Genomic DNA, 25,243 nt, shown 5'->3' on the forward strand with positions numbered 1-25,243 from the left:
AGAAAGGTTTAACTTAATTCAATAAGGTCTGTCTAGAAAATAGCAGGAAATTATTCTCTCTGTCACAATGGATTTATAATTAAAAAAAACCTAAAGAATTATGTTCAGCAGAATATTTTTCTAACTTCTCTGCTGGTCTGCAGAACACTAAGCTTATCGTTTCTATTATTTAATTCAAAGCATATATAAGACTATAGTTACAGAAAATAAGGGTTTGTTCACATGAAGAGTTAGCACATGACAAACTGGGTGTAAATCTACAACACTGCGTGGCCTGCTAGTGTATGTATATTGCCAGTTAGTGTATGGTAGGCTAAAGGACTATATATTTACATTGCAGCTTATCTCCATATAGACCTAAGAGTGGGATTTTCAAAGAGACCTGAGGGTACGTCTAAACTACATCCCTCTTTCGAAAGAGGGATGTTAATTAGACATATCAAAATTGCAAATGAAGCCAGGATTTGAATTTCCCACGATTCATTTGCATAATCGTGTCATGGTGTTCTTTTGAAAAACGCTATTTTGAAAGTGAAACGTGGTCTAGACGTGGTTCTTTTGAAAAGAAAAGCCTTTTTCGAAAGATCCTGTACTCCTTAAAAAATGAGGTTTAAGGGTTATTTCAAAAGAAGGTGGGTTTTTTTTTCAAATTAACCCTGTCTAGACTGCGTTTTTTCTTTCAAAATAGGGTATTTCGAACAAGCGCCCGGATGCCATTATGCAAATGAAGCATGAGATTTGTAAATTTGCACTTCATTTGCAATTTTGCTTGGCTGCATTTGCATTCCTTTCTCGAAAGAGGAATTCGGTGGAGACATATGTGAGTTAAATGTCCACATTTCTTAGGTTTCTTTTAAGTTAGCCATTTAAAATGTTATACCTAACATATTGTTGCTTTTGATATTTTCTTGCTCACTGTTTTAAACTACCCTCCTCCCCCCCACTTTTTTTTTTTTTAACTGAAATGACCCTCCGTTTTACTGTTAATACTTTGGGGGAAAGTAACTTGAATGTGGTGCACTTATTTTCTATTCCCCAAAACAGCAGTCACAAAATTCTCTCTGTACTGAGATAAATATACCCCTGTATTTCTCCAACTGTCCAGAAACATTGCCACTAAATATAGTGTTGTATATGTTCAGTTATAAGCATGAAGCAGCATCACATGCAGTGTTTTCAGTCAACTCAACTTCCAGTCTCTCTCCCTGCTCCATGGATCAAAATATAACTGGTGTCAGTGGAACCTTGCTGAAACATCCAAATTCAGGTAAGGAATTGTAACTGTAAATACATCTAAATAAGACAATTTTGTGCTATTATAAACCTTCACCGAAAAGTGCAATTCAACTCTATGTGAAGAACAGCAAAATCCTAACCTCCATTTAGCTTTTATGGAGAGTATTAAGGACATTTCAATGATTCAGAGGCCCCGGAAATTTCGCTCAGAACAAGCGAATTTACCAATCCAGAAGTATTTGGACTATTGGGGCCCATTTTTCCCATCCCAGATACAAGTACCCCACAGTGACATTGGGAACCAATTCTCAAAAATAATATGAGAAAAAGTATTTAATGTCACTGTGGGGTTCTTATATCTGGGCCCCAATAGTCCAAATACTTCTGGATTGGTAAGTTCGCTTGTTCTGAGTGAAATTTACAGGGCCTCTTTGGGAACCAATTCTCAAAAATAATATGAGAAAAAGTATTTAAAGAAAATGTAAGGGCCTAATCTGTGTTAGTTACCTGGAAATGTACAGGCACTTCTGTGATCTTCACACACCTCACTAGCCATTTAGAATATAGCTATAGAGAATCTACAGGTGTATGCTGCACCAGAGGAGAAAAATGCCACTGTGGTACTTGTGAGCCAACTGATAGCCTGAATAGCTGATGATGTAAATGAAATGCCCAGAGAGTATGCGTCTCACAATTTCAATCTATTGTTTATTTTTCCTAGATAGTCTTCTCTAACAATACAGATCATTATCCTGACATTACTATCTTGGTAGACGAGCAAAAAGTGTTGCTAAAGAGAGGGGTGATGATTATTGGATTGAATGAGTTTGGAAACCTAGACAGAATCTTAGTTTTTTGTATGAAAAAAAAGTTGAGCAAGATGAGGGTGTGTTAAAGAGTTCTAGCCAGATTCCTGGTTTATTGTTCTACTATAAAGATGGCAATTACTGTTATTTACAGATTGTGTAAAGGAAGCATCATCACCTATGTGGATATATGTCTTACTGGGCAACATGTTACGTGGAATTGGGGAATCACCAATATCACCCCTAGGAATTTCTTACCTTGATGATTTTGCTAAAGAAGAAGATGCTCCTTTATATATAGGTAATCTTAAAAAACTGGAAAGACTGGTGGCTAAGAAACTGTCAAATTTGCTGTAGCTTTACAAGTACAGGCAGTCCCCGACTTACGCGGATCCGACTTATGTCGGATCCGCACTTACGAACGGGGCTGTCTCGTCCCGGGAGGTTGAGGTAGCGGATTTGCCAGAGCAAAGCCTCAGAAACGCGGGGAACCACCACTGAAGCCGCAGCCGTGGGGGGGGTCCCACGCCTCTGAGGCTTTGCCAGAGCAAAGCCTCAGAGGCGCGGCACCCCGCTGCCGCTGCGGCTCTGCTCCCCGTGTCCCTGGTCTGCTGGGGGGGGGGGGGGGAGGCGCAGCTAGTGTGCCCCCCCCGCAGCAGACCAGGCTTTTGTTTTGAACCCTGGAGCAGAGCAGCTGGGGCGCTGCCGATTGGTCCTGCAGCGCCGCTCTGGGCACTACTGGACCAACCCAGCAGCACCCCAGCTGCTCTGCCCCAGGTCCTGATTCAGCCGCTGCTGGTCAGTTTCAGCAGTGGCTGAATCAGGACGCCTGGGGCAGAGCAGCTGGGGTGCTGCTGGGTTGGTCCAGTAGCACCTGGAGCAACCCAGCAGCACCCCAGCTGCTTTGCCCCAGGCGTCCCCAAGTCAGCCGCTGCTGAAACTGACCAGTGCTGACTACAGGAAGCCCGAGGCAGAGTTGCTCTGCCCCAGGCTTCCTGGAATCAGCCACTGATCAGTTTCAGCAGCAGCTGACTTGGGGAAGCTTGGGGTTCTTAAGTTGAATCTGTATGTAAGTCAGAACTGGCGGTCAGTTTCAGCAGCGGCTGAATCTGGACGCCAGTTCCAACTTACATACAGATTCAACTTAAGAACAAACCTACAGTCCCAATCTTGTACGTAACCCGGGGACTGCCTGTAGGTCATCTATATCTTCTTCTAAAGAGTTCAATATTTTTTAAATAAAATTCTGTCCATTAAACCAGACAAAATATTTTGGATAAAACTTTTTTTTGTCTGATAAATGCAAATTTACATCAACAGAAAATTTTGTGTGTTAGTGTTGAATTTGCCAAATGGTTTTAGTCAATCAAAACACAAACAGCCTCGCTCCTAAGAAACCTTAGAAATGCAAATGACAAATCAGACAATAAAAAAAATCAGAAAAAAAAATTTGTGGTGATTTTTTTCTACATGAAATATGTCAGCTTTTTAATTCCAAATTACTTTTCATTTCAAAATTTTCTGCACTTTTATTAACAAATTTTTATAAAGTTAAAAAAAATCCCTCAATAATGAACATTTTTCTTCCAGGTTGAACATCACATTTCATTTGACCTAAAATCCTGAAATGAAATTTTGGTGACTTTTTCAGTGGGTTTATTTTTTATCATTTATTTATTTTTATAGGGTTTTTTTTTAACTTTTGTGGTTTTTTAGGGTTTTTTTTAGTTTAGTTTTGTTTTACCACCTAAACAAAGAATTAGTTATCCTTACCACTCTACTCTCCATTTTGACTGTGATTTTCAAAGGAACCTATATGTGTTAGATGCCTAAGTATGTCCGTTGGATTTTGTTGAAAATTGTAGCCTTCTTTCTTAGTTGATTCCTGCCTTCAAAAGAAAATTGTGAAGTCATATAAATTTCCATGTAATGTTTTTGTCTTAACCCACCAAGCCTAGTTTATTCTACTTGAACTGAGACTTAAATTTGAGTTTTATGTGAGTAGAGTTAATTTGTCTCTTGTCGTCTTGGATGGCCACTAAAAAATTTAAATTAATCAATAAATCATAAATTAATATTCCCAGCGTGATCTTTTTCACCAAAAAGGAGACACACCACTCCCCCTAGGATGCTAGTCTTTGTACTTCCTGGAATACACTGGTTCTAGGCCATGAATAAGAAGAATAGATGGAAAATATGTAGGGCTATAGAATCATAGAATATTAGAACTAGGAGGGACCTTAAGAGGTCAAGTCCAGTCCCCTGCCCTCGCGGCAGGACCAAGCACCATCTAGGTCATCCCTGATAGACGTCTATCCAACCTGCTCTTAGACAGCTCCAGTGATGGACATTCCACAACCTCCCTAGGCAATTTATTCCAGTGTTTAACCACCCTGACAGGCAGTTTTTCCTAATGTCCAACCTAAACCTCCCTTGCTGCAGTTTAAGCCCATTGCTTCTTGTTCTATCCTCAGAGGCCAAGGAGAACAATTTTTCTCCCTCCTCCTTGTAATACCCTTTTAAATACTTGAAAACAACTATCATGTCCCCTCTCAGTCTTCTCCTTTCCAAACTAAACAAGCCCACTTCTTTCAGTCTTCCCTCATAGATCATGTTCTCTAGACCTTGAATCATTCTTGTTGCTCTTCTCTGGACCTTCTCCAATTTCTCCATATCTTTCTTGAAATGTGGCGCACAGAACTGGACAACATACTCCAACTGAGACCTAATCAGTGCAGAGTAGAGCGGAAGAATCGCTTCCTGTGTCTTGCTCACAACGCTGCTATTAAAAGATGAATGAGGAGCTCAGGAGGGCCATGCTGCACTTACAGACATGGGACTGAACCAGGGACCTTCAGTCTAACACTCCCCAATTGAGCTACTTTATACCTATATATATATTTATTTATATGACTAAATTTTTCGGTGTCTACTTCATTATATTTTCAGCATGTTTACACACAATAGCAATGATCGGGCCAATGTTTGGCTACCTGTTGGGATCGCTGTGTGCCAGTTTATATGTGGATATTGGATTTGTGGATCTAGGTAAGGAAAAATGGAGAGCCAATTACATTAAAGTTTTATAAAAATCAATATGGCTAGAGCTTATCTCAGTCTGTGTCTAATATTTGCATGCCTTTCAGTAAATAATAATGATAACAATCTTATAAGTTTGTTTCAAGGAGAGGTGAGCCTAAATTATTTTCACTGTAAAAGTAAAAATTGTCTTAGGTGTAAGTATGGAGAATAGTTTAGTCCCAATTCACAAAAGCACTTCAGCATGGGCTTGTATCCATCCCTATTCAATTTTTTTAAGTATGTGTGCTTCCATTTCAATATATACCTAGGCACCCTCACTGAATGCTTTGCTTAGTCATGTCCTTACTTGGCTAACAACCATTTTTCATTTTAGGTTGGCTAATTTCAAATGTTGGCTGAGCATATAAGATGTTAATTGTTTAACACTACTCTTTGTTACTGAGTTCAAATTTTACTGAGGGGTTATTACTCAAAGGTGATGTTTTCAAAGGGGCTGTTGATGTGCATTCAAATTTTCACACACAGACATGCATGCGAATTCTTTTCCATTCTATTGCAAACACATGAGCACGTGTAACACAAATAAATAATACAGGTTGGACTTCCCTGGTCCGGCTCCCTCAGGACCTAACTGGTCTGGGTCAAGGGAGTTTTCTAGACTAGGGAAGGTTGAGATGGGGCACCAGCCTCTCCGTTGGGCTCCTCTCCCTAGCTCCTTGCCACTGCTGCCCTGGCCCCCTGCCTGCAGCAGCCTTGTGAGCTCCAGTGGACTTGACTGTCCCAGGAGCTCTGGAAGCAACCCTATGGACACTTGCAGCCCTACCAGCAGTGAGTTCTGCAGCCTCCCCTCCCCCTTCTGGCCCCATCAGCTATGTGCATTGGGCCCCCCCCTCATTGGGCTCTGGCGCCCCTGCCTGCCTCCCAGCCCAACTGGCTGTGTGCTCTGGTACCCCATGGGCTCCACTGGCCGGCTCCACTCCCAGCTGCTAGCAACCTCTGTTCTGGGGCTCTCTAGTCCAGCAACATCCGTGGTCCTTCCAGACCCTGGATGTTGCTGGACCAGAGTGTCCCAGACTACAGAGGTTCAACCTGTATGACAGACGTGCTTAAATTTAACACCCATCTGTGATATTTAAGCAGTCTAACATCTCAGCCTATACTTGCAGAAGGAGATTGTTCACCATGCTGCCATAGAGGTGTTTGCTTATTTCGCTTTTTGAAGGCCATGATCTCAACTAAATTTTGGCCGTGTGCGCCATGGTCACTGGATTAACTACAGCTCCTGGTTTCCTAAAGGGAAGTCTCTCCGGTGACAGGCCTCATTCCCTTCACCTCATTTTGGGATGGAATCCTGCAGGTCTCTTGCTCTCAGACCTGGCCTTCAGCTGCAATCCCTCTTGGACCAATCATCATTTCTGAGCAGGTTCAACTGGCATTTTGGATCCACATACAGACTTTCTTCGGAAGCTTCAATAAGTGGCTAATACACTGACCAAGCAGGTTTCTTTAAGGGAAGCATTGCTGGTTCATAACCAAGGCAATCAGAGGAACAGTTCTTAAAATAATAAACATCTACATGTAAGGTGGTATTAGGGCAACCTTCCATTAACCGGAAGGAATGGATCACAGAGCAGACATGGAGAATGATTGAAGAATGGAAGGCACTCAAACAACAAGTTAACCAAGCAAAAGCAAGAGGCCAGAAACAAGCTGCATCATCCAGATACCATGAAATCGCTGGGGAACTGAAGAAAAGTCTCCGCAGTGATAAGAGAAATTTCATAAACGAGATTGCAGAAAAAGCAGAGGCAGCATCTAAACAAGGAAACCCTGTACAATACAATTTGAGTCTTGAGTGGAAGGAAGAGAAACCCAAGCAGACCAGTCAAAAACAAAGATGGTCAGCTACTTACCTCAGTGGATGAGCCAGCTAGCCAGATGGAAGGACCATTTTGAAGAAGTGTTAAACAGACCACCACCATCAAGTCCACTACAGCTAGAAGTAGGAGAACCCCTAGACATCAACACTGGGGCAATTAAAAAAGAGGAAGTCTGCAAGGCAATAAGGAACCTAAAGAATGGCAAGGCAGCAGGACCTGATAATACTTCACCTGAAGTACTAAACGGAGGAGGAGCTGCTATAGTGGACCTGCTGCACAGTTTGCTAAATCTGATATGGACAACAGAAGAGATCCCAAAGAACTGGAGAAAAGGGCTGCTAGTGAAACTCCCTAAATCCGGTGATCTGTCACTGTGTGAAGAGTGGAGGGGGATTACTCTCCTGTCTATCCTAAGCAAAGTATTAACAAGAGTCATCCTGGAATGAATGAAAGATGCCATAGACCGCAAACTAAGAGAAGGGCAGGCAGGTTTTAGGGGAGGACGATCTTGCACAGACCAGATAGTAACACTTCGGATCATCGTAGAACAATGAATTGAATGGCAAGCACCACTCCATATCAACTTCACAGATTTTATGAAAGCCTTTGATAGTGTGGACAGGCAGTCCATCTGGATCATCATTCAACATTATGGAGTTCCAGGCAAACTGATTATCATCATCAAGAAACTGTATGAAGAATACTCTTGCCAGGTCATCCATGAGGGAAAATTTTCGGAAAAATTCCAGGTCACAACAGGTGTATGCCAAGGCTGCCTTCTTTCACCATTACTCTTCCTGATTGTCCCAGACTGGGTCACAAAAACAGCATATGCTGACTCAGGAGGGGGACTCCAATGGACTCAAACTAGGAAACTTAAAGATCTAGAGTTTGCAGATGACTTAGCCCTGCTTGCAGACAAATTAGAGCATATGCGAGAGAAGACACATGCCCTTCAGGAAACAGCTAAGCGAGTGGGCAAGCTGTGCAAGAGGTAGATCAGTTTGTATAGTTGGGAAGTGTTGGGAAGTGTTATCAGCAGGGCTCGACAATTAAGGTAATCTACTCCTCACAGGTGCCGCAGTGTGATCAGCGCATGCGCAGTGTGCTGAACCACCCTGCTGGCGAGCAGGGCTCACTGCGGCTTGACGAGCCCTGGTTATCAGCAAGAATGGGAGAACTGAAGAGGACATCAGTGCAAGAATAAGAAAGGCGCAACAAGCTTTTGCCATACTATGACCAGTCTGGGGTACAAGAGCCATTTCAATAAGAGCTAAACTATGTGTTTTCAATTCCAATGTGAAATCAGTGATGCTGTATGGCTCAGAGGCGTTGCACGTTGTTCAGAGCAACACTAAAAGAATTCTGACATTTGTCAATAAAAGCCTTAGACACATTCTCCAGCTAAAGTGGTACAATAGAGTGCCAAATGAAATCTTGTGGACTAGAACAAATCAGAAACCAATTGAGGTCCAGATTAAGAAAAGAAAATGGCGATGGGCAGGCCATATTCTGCGTGAGGAATGTATCACAAGACAAGTGTTAGAATGGAATCCAAAGGGAAAGAGGAAAAGGAGACGTTCCAAACAAACATGGCGATGAAGCTGCCTGGATGAAGTAAAAGCAGCTGGCTTACCATGGGATCAAATCAAGACTATCGCTAAGGATCGCAAGAGATGGAGAATGATTGTTGAGGCCCTATGCTCCATTAGGAGCCAAAGAACTAATAGTACATCTACATCTTAGCTAGAGCTAAGGCAGGCCTTATTTATCGCAGGCACCTCTACCTTTCCTTTGTCAGCTGAGACAAGCCAGGAGACCCTTGATTTGTGTCTCTCTTATTGTCCCAACAGAGGCTGCCTTTTTATCAATGACACAGCTTTCTGTTTGGATTTCCTGCCTTGATTCCCCCACCCTGTCCAAACAAGCACACACTTGGAAGCACCATGCAGGCAGTGCCCACAGTAAGGTAGAGGTAAAACTTAATAGGAATTGGCACCTTTATTGTATTTGTGTACCAGCAGGAGGGCTTATTTGAAGCCAATGTCTACTCCTCAGCAAATGTAGCCAGTTCCCACGTGATTTAATTCTTTTGTAGCCACAAAGCAAACAATAGACAAGCTACCCAACAAATAGATAGACATACGATATTCTTAAAAATTATTACAGTTTCCACATTCTCCATAGTACAGACTTACATATGCTATGAATCTGACTGAAACCCCCTAATAGGACCCATCATGTCCTTATTGTTAGGAACATGATTTAATGTTTTGCTGGAAGGTCCTATAAGAAAAATAGATTAGTAGAAAGTACTGCATCCTAGCAGATCCAGGGTGTGTGGGAGACTCTACCTGACACCTATTTCAGATCCCATGTGTTCAAAAGTACTATAAATTCGGAGGCACCTAGCCTTGAATTATACAAGTCAGCAAATGTATGAAGGCAAGGACAAACAACACCACCTAATATATTTAGGTGCCTGCTGAGGCCCTGCTTGCTTTATGGCATCTTTCAATATATCTCATTAACAATGAAAATACTTAGTTTCCTTCTAGTGTACAATGCAGAGTTCCCAGCAATTAGAGGAATAGGTGGGGAAGAGTCTTTTTGTTAATAGAATTCACTCTTTGTCTCATTTTATTCTAGGTAGCATAACCATAACGCCAAAAGACTCCCGGTGGGTAGGTGCGTGGTGGCTTGGTTTTCTTATATCTGGAATGATTAATCTCATTGCTGGCATACCATTCTGTTTCCTGCCCAAGAGTCTGAATAAGCCGGAGGAAAAAAATAATGGCAAAACTTCATCTGGTCTCTCCAAAATTAAAGGAGACCAGAGCAAGCAATACAAATCTGAAAGCCATCAGCCAATGAAGTGGTCAGTAGTTTCAAAAGGCAAGTGTTTCATATGTTTTACCAAACTGGAAACCTATCAGCATGGTGTAACACAGCAACCCCCCACTTCTGCCCGCACTCTCCCTCCGTCCCGACACACACTTCTTTGAAGTCATTGGGTGCCCAGCGGCTATGAAGGTCGTCCCTTGTTGAGTTAGGACCTCCATTTAAAAGTTTGTGCTAGAAACAAACTGGAACTGAGGAAAAATGAGTGACCCAAATTAGTTAAAATCTGTGTTAAAATTAGGGATGGGTAAGCATAAAAAAGCCAGAAGGGTCTTTTCCCAGCAAGGCAGACTGTATCTTTTCTCACAGTCTTATTATATAGGGTTACGTATTTATATCCAGAATTTATTAAGCCTATGGCCTAGTATGGCTAAGCTAAAATCTTATGGCCAACCCATTCCAAGCAAAGAACCAAGACATCAGTGGATCCAGCACGAAGAACTGGGGCAAAGTTGTCATGAGAAAAGAAAAAAAAAAGAGGGCTGCCCCTTTAAAAGGAGCCTCCAGTCACGTTCAAGCAAAAAAAAAAAAAAAAAACCTGCCACATTAACAAAAAACGTTTAGAGGCTTTTTGGCCGCATCAGGCTCCCTCCAGCCAACAACATCTTTAATACTCCATCTTTAATGGCTGGTGAGCACAGGGAGTCGGGAGGAGAAGGCCATTTTCAGGGACATGGGGGTGGATTTACGCGCCACGGGGGTGACTTCGCGAGCTGCGCTCTAGGGTGGGAAGAGCCGCATGAGGTTCATGAGTGGCAGATTGGTCACGGCTGCTGTAGGTCTTGCATTTCAGCCTTACTTAGTTAGATACCTATTACATAATTATCCCATCTAACTATGATCTATCGTATACTTCTATAATCCTATACCTTAACTCTCTTTAACATATCACATATGACTTAACATGTTATTTAATCATACTATCACACAGTAAATGATTGATAAACTAAAATTATTGGCTGCAGTTCCCAATGCATGACATGGTCACGGTACAGAGGACCCATGGAGAAATCACTTAGGTCTGGTCCTGCAGTGAAATTTGTGTGAGTAGACTGACCCTTCTAATTGAGGACACAATTCTGCCCAGAGATACTCATCTGCAGATCCCACTGAAACCTGTGGAGTAAGCACATAGGTGTCTGAGGGCAGGATTTGGCTCCAAATCTCATATATTGTTTACCAATAATTATTCCAAGCATTTTTAAAAAATGAAACTGTATATCATTTCTTTCAGATTTTGTTCTCTCTCTGAAAAAAGTGTTGAGTAATAGAATTTACATCACATTTTTGTGTTGTACACTGTTACAATTCTGTAGCTTTGTTGGTTTCTTGACTTACAAACCAAAATACATGGAGCAGCAGTATGGTCAGTCAACATCTAAATCTAACTTTGTAACAGGTGAGTGTTATAGTGCTTTGGAAAGTGTTTTGATGTGCCTTTTATTGAGCATTCTGTGAGAAGTTTGGCTATTGTTTCTTTAAGGGATGCAAAAAAAAAAAAGAGTCCTTTTTCTGTGATGGAATTATATAAAGCCACCACAGAGCCTAATTTTCTGGTGGACAGCATGATTGTTGTGTGTCTGTTTCCTTTTCACAAGCCAAAATTTTAAAAGATGGGTGCCAGAATAAATTTGCATGAAGTTTTGAGTATAAGGAATTGCTCAGGACTCTATTATGACTTTATCATCAGCAACTTTGGAGCAGACACACCAAGTGGCAGTTTGTGGGAGACAGTCTTACAGGCTTTGTCTACACTTATGTGTATATCTGAGAACCATCCCAGGAGGGTGCTGGGAAATGTTCCTTCTACTCTTTTACATCTATCTGTGGATTTTGTCCATCCATGTACAGAATAAACTTTTCTATGTGCACTAAAGCATGTGGGAATGTGCACCACCAGTAGAAACAAAAACTTCACAGCGGGCACTCTGGTAATCAGCTGAGCAGTATTTGAATCTCTCCTGAGCAATGTAATTGAAGAGTAACTGGCCAGAGCTGATTTACATGGCTGCTCTCAAAGGGTATGTCTAGACTGCATCCCTCTGTCAGCAGAGGAATGCAGTTTAGGCAGGTTGACATTGCAAATGAGGCAGGGATTTAAATATCCTGTGCCTCATTTGCATAAAAATGGCCGTTGCCGTGTTTTGCCAACTCAGCACTTTGTCGGCAAAAAGCAGCAGTCTAGAGGGGGAATCTGTTGAGAGAGAAAGCCTTTTTTGACAGATCCCTTATGCCTCCTGCAAGGAGTTTACAGGATCTGTTGAAAAAGGCTTTCTTTCTCGACAGATCTCCTCTAGACTGCTGCTTTTTGCCGAGAAAGTGCTGAGCTGGCAAAACACGGTGACAGCCGTTTTTATGCAAATTACGTGCAGGATATTTAAATCTCTGCCTCATTTGCAATGTCAACCTGCCTAATCTGCATCCCTCTGCCGACAGAGGGATGCAGTCTAGACATACCTGTAGTGAAGCAGTGTAAAAGCAACTCTGGGTTGCAAAACTGAGGGAAGAAGGTTGTTCAGCAGTCCTCCAGACAGTAGTACCTTGGGTAATGGCATATATCTGCAAAGTCTGCAACAGACAGCTGTTCCGCTGCAGGCACATTACTATCGGTGCAAAAGGCAACAGGGACATAGGCTTTGCAAGAGCCAGGACGTAAAGGATTCAGTACATTGTGCAACAGGGGTTGAAGGACTATTGAAACTCATAGACTCGTAGACTCATAGACTTTAAGGTCAGAAGGGACCATTATGATCATCTAGTCTGACCCCCTGCACAGTGCAGGCCACAAACTCATCCCTGTTCATGCTGCAAGCTGGCACAGGTCTGTAGATGCCTGCCACTGTCTGCCTCCTAGTGTCCCCACTGCCTCCTGGTACCCCACATTGGGCCTCTACATGGTGTGCGCTGCATGTCACCTAATGTACCAGTGCAGTTGTTCTGGCTGATACTTTGGATGGGCAAAGCCAATGTTCCGTCTAAGGGGAGAAAAATCTCATGGTTCTCTGGATCCTACTTCCTCTCCCATGCTGCAACCAGTGGGGACAACAGCCAGCCACTGTGGCCTCAGGGCCAAGGTGTATGGGGGTGGAGGGACAGCTCCAGGCTTGCCAGAAGGGATAGGCCAGCCAGCTGTCCCCCTTCCCCTGCCCCACACACATACACACCTTGCCCTGGGGTCCACAGTGGCTGGCTATTAGCCAGCCACTGTGGCCTTAGTGCTGCCTAGACAACCCCGCACACCTCCCAGCCCTCGGAGCTGCACGGAGCATCCACAGCTGCCGCAGTAGCAGTGGTGGTGGTGGAGAGCCCCGGATCCTTTTAAATTCCTGGTGCACCCTCTCTCCCCTTTGCCTCCACCCCACACCCCATCCGTAAGCCTGGGTACAGGTAATCAACACAAGGGCATAATGTGGATCCTTATGCCTCCTTTTCCTCTCAGGATGCTGCCCGAGTTGGGACAAAGTTTGGTCCTGACTTACACCGCTCTAGATGTAATTTTTACAGGTACATTGACAAAAATATTAGAGGAGGTCCTTGGGCTCTTAAAATGTCATGGTATTTTGAGCCTCCTGAAATAAATGGATGATATTTTTCAGGCAATATGTTATTCAAATGTTCAGCAATTTCAACACCACACCTGTGAAATCAGTTATGAGTGACTGAATAAGACTATACCACTTCAATATTCCTCCTCTCTCTCCCATTGCAGGAGTAACTGCTTTGCCTGCTGTAAGCATTGGGATATTTTTAGGGGGGTTCATAATGAAGAAGTACAAATTGGGCATCGTTGAAGCTACAAAATTTGGATTGGTGATGTCATTTATGGCTTTTCTCATAAGCGTCGCTCAATTTTTTGTGGGCTGTGAGAACCATGTAGTGGCAGGACTGACAGTATCCTATGATAGGTAGGTATACATTTTCTATAACATATAGCTATACCTTTCTTGAGACGGTAGCAGAGAAGCATTACAAATGTGTGGTTATGACTAACTACAAAGACACCATTTTAGTAATGAGTGTATTCCCTGAAGGCTGGTATACTTAGAAAATGCCAGATGCTAATGAATTTAGATTTATAAATTCTAATGGAATGACACGGATTTACACCAGATGAGAATGCATCCCTCTTTTCACATTAGAGTGAGTGAGAGTGATTCAAACACAGTGAGTGTGTGTAAGTTACATACTGCTAGTTTTTGGACTTGATAATTACATCAGTTTGGGGTATGGGTCTTATTTGAGTAACTGTCAGCATGATTCATATACAAAATTCATTCGGTTTGGTAGCTAGAATGGTGGAACTGAACACAGTCCAGAATTTTACTGGTAGTAAGAACAAAGGGTCTGATTTTTCTCAGCTATAATAACCTGAAATTTCTTTTTGTCAGAATTTTTCCTAACCCAGTAGTTATGTGTATTTCAAATGTACCTGGGATGGAAGCTAACGCAACAAGATCCATGTACAAGAACAGGAATAATTTAAGTTTGTCTATCTGAAATATTAGCTTAGCTCTATGATAAGGACATCAAATAGAAGGGAAAGGAAAAAGTTTCTAAATTAGTCTTTAATGTTTAAATGAAAGATAGCTTTTGAATTAAAATAATTTTATGCATTTGTAAATTTACCTTGTAAGCAAACCAGTGGCACATCATGAAAATAGCCCATTTTCTGCCTGCAATGCTGACTGTAAATGTGCCACAAACCGATGGGACCCTGTCTGTGGAGACAATGGAATCTCATACATCTCTGCGTGTCTTGCCGGATGCAAGGCTTCGACAGGATATGGCAAGAACACCGTAAGTGCCTTGTTGCCCAGGGGTGGGTGGGTTGGTTGGTTTTTTGGTGTTTTGTTTTTGTTTTTTGCTTAAGAATATTGGTATATCAGTGATGGATATTTAGAAAAGATCAAATGGATAACAGAGCAAGAGCAATGATAGTCCATTTGTGGGGACCTCTGAAAACCTCTGACCTTCAAATTAGATGCTGGAGGCTCTGGAGCTTGAGCCCAAGAGTCAGGCTGTGTATTGGAACAAACTCACATTGGGCATTGAGGAGAACACATAACATGTACATTGTTGGAGTTACAGATCTCCATTTGTTTGCCTTTTGTAAATCCAATGTTGGCTACGCTAAGGTTCCTGGCCAATGGGAACTGGGGGGACAGCACTGGAGGTGGAGGCAGCCCACAGAGCCACCTTTTCCTGCCCCCCACCCTTCAACAAAGGGCCATAGAGACATCCCTGAGCCCTGATGCACAGCTAAACTTTTAGCAGCCCAGACATCACAATCAACTGGCAGAGGCGCCAAGACTGACCAGCTGATTGTGATCAATGGATTGGTGGCCACTGAATTAATTATGGATTTATTTTTGTGGGGACAAAAGCAAGAGACAAGAAGCAATTCTTCTGCTCTACTCTGCACCAATTAGACTTCAACTGGAGTGCTGTGTCCAGTTCTGGGCGCCACATTTCAGGAAAGATGTGGACAAATTGGAGAAGGTCCAGAGAAGAACAAAAAAAAATTATTAAAGGTCTAGAAAACTTTACCCATGCAGGAAGAATGAAAGAACTGGGTTTGTTTAGTTTGGAAAACAGAAGACTGAGAGATCACATGATAGCACTTTTAAAGTACATAAAAGGTTGTTACAAGGAGGAGGAAAGAAACATTTTCTACTTAACGTCTGATGATAGTACAAGAAGCAAAGGACTTAAATTGAAGTAAGGGAGTTTTAGGTTGGACATTAGAAAAAAAATTCCTAAGTGTCAGGGTGGTTAAGAACTGGAATAAATTGTCTATGGAGGTTGTGGAATCTCCATCATTGGAGATATTTAAGAGCAGATTAGCCAGATACCCATCAGGGATGGTTAAGATGGTGCTTGATCTTGCCATGAGTGTAGGGGACTGGACTTAATGACATCTCTTAAATTCTCCCTGCTCATCTCGTGACTAGGATTCAACACACTTTCACTGCTGTGAACTGAGTTCAGGTCCTGGTAAGGGAACACAACCATGCCTTTCTGTGAATACTAAACTGCATTATATGATTCAGGCATTACGCGGTGCTGTGTATCAATATTTAAGCTAATCTTAGCTGGACCTGGCAGAGCACTAAAGGATTCTATAGTCAAGATATCTGGCATGCATCTCTCTGAGAAATAAGCTGTGTAGTAAGTTTATAATTGATCCAGAAACTTAACCTGCTTGTGCTTTGTAACCTACCATGTACAAGAAGTACATGACACATAGGAAAGAAACCAAGAAACTACTGAACACAGAAACCTCTGAGAAATGCAAACAAGAGCTAGTTAGAAGCTCCTAGTGTGTTTTTCTGGGCCATGTTTCTTTTCGCGAGGTTTTGCCTTTATTTTCATTCTGTCTTTCAGGTATATCATAACTGCAGCTGCATTGAAATTACAGGATCACAATCAGGAAATAGCTCTGTAACTTTGGGACTATGTCCAAAAAGCGATCACTGTTCAAGAAAATTTATTTATTATTCAGTAATACAAGTCGTAAGTGCCTTTTTCTATGCTTTAGGAGGCATCCCCTTATACGTGCTTACATTTAGGTAAGTGTAATCAAAATCATTATTTTAATATCACTAAGGGCTTTTCCCAGCATGGAGACCTAGAATTCTTAATTTCTCCAAATTACAACAACTTAATTGAAATCTGACACTTTCACTGCTGTCTTCTCTGAATCCATTTTCTATTATGATGCATGAAAGCAGTTTGTGGGAACTACCAACAAATATAACTATTGCTTTTATGCTTTAAATTTTACCCTATTGCTCTTAAGTTGACCCATGACAGCTTTTGCATTTGACTTTTGTATTACTGTGATTAGGAGCTGAAAACACAAATAGATATGTACTGTGTATGAATATGCTGAAGAACAAAAAGAAGTCCATTGAAAACACATTTTGTTGAGAGTTTCTTGATCTGAAATAGGTAGTTATAAATGCTTGGTAATGCGAAGGTTTGATCACCGAGAAATCCCAAAGGCAATTTTGAAGCAAATTCAGTTGGAATTCTAACAAGAGTTCTAATAATTACTTTGTTATATATGAATGTGCAGAAAAAGCATTAAACTCACCTTCTTGCAGCCGTAACTTGTTTTAAAGGGTGTTTTTCATGACAATAACTGTAAAAAGATCCAACACAGATAGGACAACTTACACAAAATCTATGTCAGTGTGGTTTAATCTCTTGGAAATTAGTTATACACCAATTTGAGAGATGGCTTTCTTTTCCTCTTTTTTTTAAGAATGAGGCTCCTGAAAACACAGCTGTAGAAATGTCATTACAATACTGCTCCAATTGTACCATTTCTAGAAGCTTTGCATAAAGCAAATATCCTAGTTCCCCCGTCCATGTAATGAAAATAAAGCCTGTAATGAAAAGAATGAATATTTAAGGACACCACTTTCTTCAAATGCTGTGTAGAAGGTGCTGATACTTCATATACATTCTCCTCACTAATTATATGAAGTGTATTGATTTCTCAGGGCAAATTTGATGGAGAGCACTTGATTAGTTCGTATTTTGCATAGTATTTAATATCTTTTTGACAATTCTGAGACAGCTTCCTTTTGAAGTTTTGCATTCTGTCATTCAGAATAATAATGCCATAGGTAAATTGTGAGTATTTCTAGGGATCGAGGTGATGACTTACATCTGTCTGTTTTAGGTGTGTTCAACCAGAGCTGAAATCTCTTGCACTTGGTCTGCATACACTCGTGATGAGAAGCCTAGGTATGATAAATTATTCTGATTATAGTATTTGAGCTTTTAAAATACCTTTGAGTGTCTGTGTGGCTTTTGATGGCACCAAGTCCATTATCAGTTTGTAAAACAGATGGACATTATGGCAGTGCTATTGTTATTCTAAGTACTTGTTGTATAAGTAGTAACATTGTTAGGCTTAGGAGCCCTAGTCTTTGAGCAGGACGCCACTGTGCTAAGCACGGTGCAAACACAGAACAAAGATAGTGACTGAGTTAGATTCTGGGTTGCTCTTGGATGTCCAAGATGCTGCCAAAAGTGCATTTTTCCAACTGCACCTGGCTAAACAGTGTTTCCTCTCTGATTTGTACCTTACCACAATTACCCAGGATAAGATTGCTGTAATATGCTGTGCATGAGCTTTACCTTGGAAACATTCAGAAACTGACCCTACAGCAGAAGGCTGCTGCCTCCTGCGTAAGTGGAATTGCACTTGACGTGGAATTGAATATCAGGCTAGTGCTCCACGATCTGCGCTGGCTGCTAATAAGCTTCTGACATTCAAGGTGTAGGTTTTAACCTATAAAGAGCCCTAAAAGGTTTGGGATCTGGTTGCCTGTGGTGCATTGCCACAGTTGAGATCAGAAAAGGGACTCAAAATTGGAGCTACCTCAATATAAACAGGAGGGAATTGCTGGTAAATTTTTGTGTGTGAAAAGTCCTCCATTTTGGAACTTAATCCCTTCATTGGTCCACCACAGCCTGGAATGTTCCAGATGTGCAATGACAATTCTCTTCCTTCCTCGTCTCTCCACACTCACATTGAAGCAGCTGAGGAGGGATGGGATGAGATGGATATAGCAATAGGCAATCCTTTGTTTGTTTGTTTTCTTGTGACTGAGAGAGCCATGCGGTCCCTCTGCATCTAATCAAAGCTCTCCTTTGGTTCTGTCGCCACACCCTGCAAATTCTAGATATGCAAGCAAAGTTAGCAAAACTTTCCTATCCCAGGAGACTATCTTGATTATGACAATCTTGCAGCCCACTGAGATGGAGGGCCATTCATGTGGCCCACTCATTGGCCTAGGTTGCCTATTGTTGCTCTTGGAGGAATACATACACAGAGAATACACTCCTTTTTAGATTAGGTGTGTGCTTTCCTATATAGAAATGCAATATTTTAATGCAGAAACATGCATGGTTTGGTACAGGATTGGAATCCTGACACTTTTCATAAGGTGAACTACCGTGAATACAAAGGTTAAACAATATATCATTCCCTCACTCATTTGCACAGCATAGACCAGCTCTCATCTCATTCAGAAAGATACACCATCTCTGAGGCAGATATGGCATATGCCACCTGAGACTTTGGAAAGTGAATATGCGTTTTCAGCTGTCCTCAATGAAGCAAATGTTTTAGAAAAAATAATAACATTCAGTAAATGTTTAAAAAAAATACCTGAAGCCCATTTTCAACCATATGTCAGGGACTGACTTGAAATGAGGTTTAGATTCCTAAGTGCCTACATCATTCTGCGAAATAGGACTTCGCTAAATTACTTAGGCCCACATTTTCAAATATATTTAGTCTTTGTTCTGCTCGGCATTACAATACCTAAATGACTTTGTAGCTTAAGTCTCATTGAAAGTCAATGGGACTTAGTCTCCTAAGGCCTGTGTTCACATGGATACCTAAATTCCTGACTCGGGTATTTAAATTTCAGTTTTAGGCTCATAAGCTATAGGCACATAAACTCACTTGGCCTCTAAGGTTTCAGGTCAGAAGTTCTTTCAGTGCCCATTAGAGCTTTTGTGCTGCTACCTCACTCTAGGCCTCTGGACATTTGTCTCCCATGTATGCCCCTGAGTAATTCACAACCCAGTATTGTGTGGGGTTCCAGTCCAGTTGATGTAACAAGAGGCTACCTACGGAATAAGTTCCCATTTAAAATCTGGCGACTAGAGTAGAAGATGGTACCTACCTTATACCTGTTAGCCCAGCAATTTAGAGCTTTCACCTACAAGGTGGAAGACCCAGACACAAATCCTCCCTTTCTTGAAGGGGCAGAAAGGATTAGAACATTAAACTCTGACCTATGGTATATTCTGCTGTGAGTCTCCCTCAGTCTCTGTGAGAGGGGCGTGGCTTAGCACACACCTGTCTTGGAGACATCTTCCATTGGCTAAGCTTAGGCAGCTCCCCATCTAGTGTGCTGGTGTAACTGCTGACAGGCACATTTGAACCTGGAACCTCTGGAGCTTAGTGCATGATTCTTTGCAACTTGAACTATAAAGCCAGCTGACTCTTTGATTAGGCTGTGGAGCTCACTCATTCTTATCTCTCACTGTAAGTGGTCTAAGGATGTTGTGAAGACCAGGACTTTAACAGGGTTCAAAAAAGTGCTGGATAGATTCATGGAGGTTCGGTCCATCAATAGCTGTTAGCCAGGATGGGTAGGAATAGTGTCCCTAACCTCTGGTCTGGAAATGGATGACAGGAGAGGGATCACGTGATGATTACCTGTTGTGTTCCCTCCCTCTAGAGGGAGACAGGATACTGGGTTAGATGGACCTTTGGTCTGACCCAGTATGGCTGTTCTTATGCTCTTATGTTCTAAGTGACACTACAAGGGACTGTGAACCACACCCAATAGGTGTGTGGGTTACACTGGCTTATTTGAATTACATCATAGGATGCCTGTCTCCTCCCCATGCAGTCGGCTAGGTGTTCAGCTTAGGCTTTGCAAATTGTAATTTTGTTCCTGTGGTTTTCTAGGGGCCTAAAAGTTAGGTATTGCCATGCTCAGTATCACCGCATCTACATAGTGATTTAGCCTCTAAATGACTAGGCTACTCTTGAAAATGTGACTTCGGTGCCTGGGTTATACTTTGCAATGATGTGTGGGGTAATGCCTAAATACCTTTAAAATCTGAGCACGAGGCAGTGTTGATCATTTTGCCCATCTCCTTTTGCACTTGGTTTCATCCACTGATGGGGCAAAGGGGCAATTTCCCCAGGGCCTGGTGATTCAAAAGGCCCAGAGGCTCCCAGATACCAACACCTCTACTGCCACAGGAGTGGCAGTGGTTGGAGCCCTGGGCCCTTAAAATTGCCACTGGAGCATGGCATGGCGCACTCTGGGTGGTTCTGAGAGCTGGAGAGGACTGTGTGGTGTGCGCCAGATGGTGCTGAGAGCTGACTTCCTGGAGTGTAGAGTTGGCCCCTCTGCTTTGCCCAGGGGCTGGTGGAGGTTCCAAAGAGGATGGAGAAAGGCTGTTCTCCGTAGTGACGGATGGCAGAACAAGGAGCAATGGTCTCAAATTGCAATGGGGAAGGCCTAGGTTGGATATTAGGAAAAACTATTTCCAGTGTTGGTGAAGCACTGGAATGGGTCACCTAGGGAGGTGGCAGAATCTCCATCCCTAGAGATTTTTAAGTCTCGGCTTGACAAAGCCCTGGCTGGGTTGATTTAGTTGGGGTTGGTCCTGCTTTGGGACTTGATGACCTCCTGAAGTCTCTTCCAGCCCTATGATTCTAAGTCTGTCAAACTCACCAACTCTGGTTTTATTTCTCCCTTTACCTTCCCCCCTCTCCCATGCATTTTTTACAGTGGTAAATAAAAAACAGAGCCAGCTTCATGAAATGAATTTTACCCCACTGCAAGAGTGTCAGGATGAGGTCTGTGTGCTACTAAAAGTTGTGAAAAATGCTGTAGTAATTGAGCTGCAAACCAGCAGCATTTTATAGAACAATTTGAGAGCTGCTAAGCTAATAATACATACTGGAGAAAGCAAGAGTGTGTCACCACAGCCTGATAGCCTGGCCAGCCATGTCACAATGGAGCTCTAAACAGCACCAAATTCAGTCACCCCATTTATTCTTCTGGAGCATTCTTTCCAATTAAAGGGAGGAAGTGGCTCCCTATTGCCTACCCAGAGCACCACTACATCCTGGGGCAGGGTTTGGAGCTTATATGAAAATGCTATTATCTTTTCCATGATATATTTTTGATTCTTTTATTGCAGCCGGAATTCCAGTCCCAGTTTACGTTGGTGCATTAATAGACAGGACATGCTTGAAATGGGGAAGCAGTAGCTGTGCACAGCGAGGCGCTTGTAGGATATATGACGCTGATGCGTATCGGTAAGTTTGCTCAAAACACAGAGTGGTTGCAAGTTGCTTTTCTGCATCAGGATTCTAAATTATTTCTTCTTCTGGCCATGGTCACTGAATGTTGGCTTCACCTCCATATAGGTCTCAAATGTGAAGAAATCTCCATGTTAACTAATCTGGGGGCCAAATCCTAAAGACTGTACTCCTAAAGGCCTTACTTATTCAGGCAAAACTCTCATTGACCTTATGAATTAATCTTTCCTGAATAATAGATCTATGTTCTATGCTTTGGACCAGCTCAGAAATCCATAGTCACTATGGCCTGGTCTACATTAGGGGATAAGTTCGCATTAAGATACGCAACTTCAGCGACATTAATTGTGCAGTTTAATTTTAAGTACCTTAGCTTGAATTTTGGTGGCGTCCACACTGTGGGAAGTCGAAGGGAGCACACTTTCCCTTTGACTTCCCTTGCTTCTCGTAAGGACTACCGACATCGCTAATTCGAACTTTGGAAGATTGACTGTGGCTGCTTCGATCTTATCAGTAACATAGACATGGCCCATGTGATTTACAAGCAGGAACAGAAAAGACATCCAAATTCACACTGCCTACCATGCATATTGGAAAGACTGCCCACTTTGCTTTTTGGCCATGTTTAACCTGTGAGCAAATGAAAATAAATGCCATTGGGCAGCTGAGGACAAATACATTGTGGTTGCGCTTAACAAGTGTTTCTCTACAAAGTATTTGCCTGAAGACTATTCAAAGCAACTATTTTTTTCACATTTCGTACAACTTAGTGGCTACACATTTGTGGAGTATTTCTATTTTTATGCAAGGTAGCCAGGACAAGGGATCCTATGACACAGGCTTATAGGAATCCTGGCCCCAGAAGATCCTACAAATTCAGTAGGAGTAGAGGGAAAATGTCCACTTCATAGCACACTTCACAAAGTCATGTGAGATTTTGTCTCCTAAGCTGTTATGTGAAAGAGTTCTGGAACTAATGTGCATTTCTGATTTCTTTTTGTGCCGTTCTTGAAAGGATCCATTTAAATGAAGTTAGTACATGCAATTTTTTGAAGTTTGTTTATATTAGAAGAACTGTTGTTTGTCATTTGTCTTCACAGGTATACCTACCTTGGCCTAGTAGCAGGCTTAAGAGTACCATCCTACTTCTTAGGTTTCTTTCTTTATGTATTGGTGAAGAAACACTACCAAGCAAAGGACCCCAAATCCACAGAAAATGAAGGGCAAGAAAGTGTTCCTATGAACAAAGACACTAACTCAAAAAGCAATGAATATTTGTCAAGTTCTTCTGATGTGGAAAAAGAATCATGTATTTAGAAAAAACGATTCCATCCATGTTGCATGAATGAGGACGGCATCTTTTAAAATCAACTTGCAGAATGTCCTGAACAAAAGAATCACACTGCTTAGAATGTAAAACCTGAATGAATACATAGTCACTGGCAAGAGCAGTTAGGTGCACATTATGATTTATATTAAACTACCTTATATGAATCTGCTTGTCAGTGACACACACTACTAATTCCATGAACTAACTAATGAAGAAAATGCTGTTTAACATGGATTAATTGCAACTGTTTGTACATTTTTGAATGGTTGGAATGTGATTTTAGGCACAATAACTGCATTCCAAATACTACACTGGAACACCTCAGTCCTACCACAGATCCACTTTGCATAAGTTTTAAGTATCTACAGGCAGTCCCCGGGTTACATCGGATCCCTACTTACAAACGGGGTGAGGCAACTCCGCACTAGCTACTTCCCCCCAGCAAACCAGGGAGACGCGAAGCTAGCCCCCCCCCCCCCCCCCCAGCAGACCAGGGAGACGTGAAGCTAGCGCTCCCCCCAGCAGACCAGAGAGACGCGGAGCGGCTTTTCTCAGCAGACACCTCAGCTTGAGAATAAAGGACTGAGGGAAGTGAGGCGTGGGAGAATAAAACTGAGCTCTGGAGAAATGTTTGGCTAGAGTTTCCCCTACAATATGTACCAGTTCCGACTTACATACAAATTCAACTTAAGAACAAACCTACAGTCCCTATCTTGTATGTAACCCGGGGACTGCCTGTATACAGAACTGAAGGAGCTAATATCATTTTCTGAACTCTGGCCTGCCAGTGCATGGCTTAGGTAGAAAACCCAACCCCTCTATTTTCCTCTCTAATTTAATGGAGACACTCTCAACTTGACAATCATATTTCCAATGAACAGTGTTCTGCCTACTGAAGTTGTAGGTAGAACTAGTCACAAAATGGTATTTCTATTCCACCGGAAGCTCCACCTTTTCAAGTTTTGCTTTCTTCCTAAGTTAGAACAATAAGCTGAGATTCTTAAGAATACTGTGAAATAAAAATTTCAAAGCATTTTTTCGGAAACCTCAAAATGACTTCACTGAAACATATTGACAAATATTCATTGCTCAACTTTTGTGTTACATTTGTAGCATAAATGTTTTAATATTTTGGTTTGTATATTGTTTTGTTAAATGATAATATAATATAATATCAACTTGAATGTAAAATTGAAATAATAAAGTCAAAATAAAACATTTTGACCTTATTGAAACAAAACATGTCAACTTTATCAAAATGGAATATTTCTATTTTATCAAAACAGATTATTTAATTAATTTCCAGTTGAAAATGTCAATGACATCAGTATGTTTTGTACAAAATGTTTCAATTTCACTAAATCAACATTTTCCAAGGGAAAACTGTTCTGTTGGAAAATTTTCATCTGTCTCTAGTTGTAAGAAACACCTAAGATTTTTCTGAATGGAAAAAAGTCAATTATTTTTCTTTAGTTTGTAGATTTGGACTGTACTTTGTGTATAAACAGTTTCACTGTTCCTCAGCCTAATGAGTTTCTCCCTGACAAAAAGGACTTCTCTAGACATCCAGAGGAGAGCACCAAAACCTGGATAATTTATTTTTTAAAGAATGCAAAAATAAGCTTTCCACAACAAACCAGGGTGTAATATTTAAAGATTTCACTTTCAAAACAAGGAATTTTTCAAAAGCATCTCTGAGGAAGTCAGTGAAATTTGTCCTCCTAACTTGCATGCTTTTTGGAAAATCCTACCACATTGCAAAAGCATTCCATTGACAGTTTAGCACAATTTTACTAATATTAAAGCCACAACAAGTCCAGCTTCTGATACTCTTCCCATAGTTTTTATATCAGCTTTTTCCAAATGTATTCACATTACTTTCAGTGCAATTAATGATAAAGTAAATGATGGAGCAATAATGGGAGCCTAATTGTAGGCACCATTTTTTAAAAATCATGACTGACTCATCCATCATATCTTTAAGTACATTGATAATTATTTTTTTTAAGAAAGTTTAAAGTGAAGATTATTAAGTGAGTTCAAAGTTGTAGCATTTTATCAAAATTAGAATAAATTTTATACTAAGTCGATCAGTGAAATATTTTTCAGATTTGTAGTGACTTTATTTTTTCAAAGCAAAACCCAGATGGTTTCAGCTATTTTATTCTGAAGC

General features: G+C 41.5%; 1 protein-coding gene across 1 annotated transcript in view; it reads left to right on the forward strand.

Annotated features, from left to right (window-relative positions):
• The window catches only part of SLCO1B3 (solute carrier organic anion transporter family member 1B3), a 35,054-nt gene extending 10,725 nt beyond the window's left edge, over nt 1–24,329 (forward strand). Inside the window, exons 5-15 of the mRNA XM_006121284.5 lie at nt 1,143–1,267; nt 2,197–2,343; nt 4,992–5,090; nt 9,614–9,859; nt 11,100–11,264; nt 13,575–13,770; nt 14,500–14,662; nt 16,250–16,434; nt 17,556–17,620; nt 21,620–21,737; nt 22,841–24,329. Of these exons, the coding sequence (XP_006121346.3) occupies nt 1,143–1,267; nt 2,197–2,343; nt 4,992–5,090; nt 9,614–9,859; nt 11,100–11,264; nt 13,575–13,770; nt 14,500–14,662; nt 16,250–16,434; nt 17,556–17,620; nt 21,620–21,737; nt 22,841–23,057 (1,726 nt within the window). The 3' untranslated portion in view covers nt 23,058–24,329. The remainder of the gene's footprint in view (nt 1–1,142; nt 1,268–2,196; nt 2,344–4,991; nt 5,091–9,613; nt 9,860–11,099; nt 11,265–13,574; nt 13,771–14,499; nt 14,663–16,249; nt 16,435–17,555; nt 17,621–21,619; nt 21,738–22,840) is intronic.
• Nucleotides 24,330–25,243: the final 914 nt, after the last annotated feature.

This window comes from Pelodiscus sinensis, chromosome 1 (assembly GCF_052426305.1).
Source record: "Pelodiscus sinensis isolate ZL-2025 chromosome 1, ASM5242630v1, whole genome shotgun sequence".
NCBI lineage: Eukaryota > Metazoa > Chordata > Testudines > Trionychidae > Pelodiscus > Pelodiscus sinensis.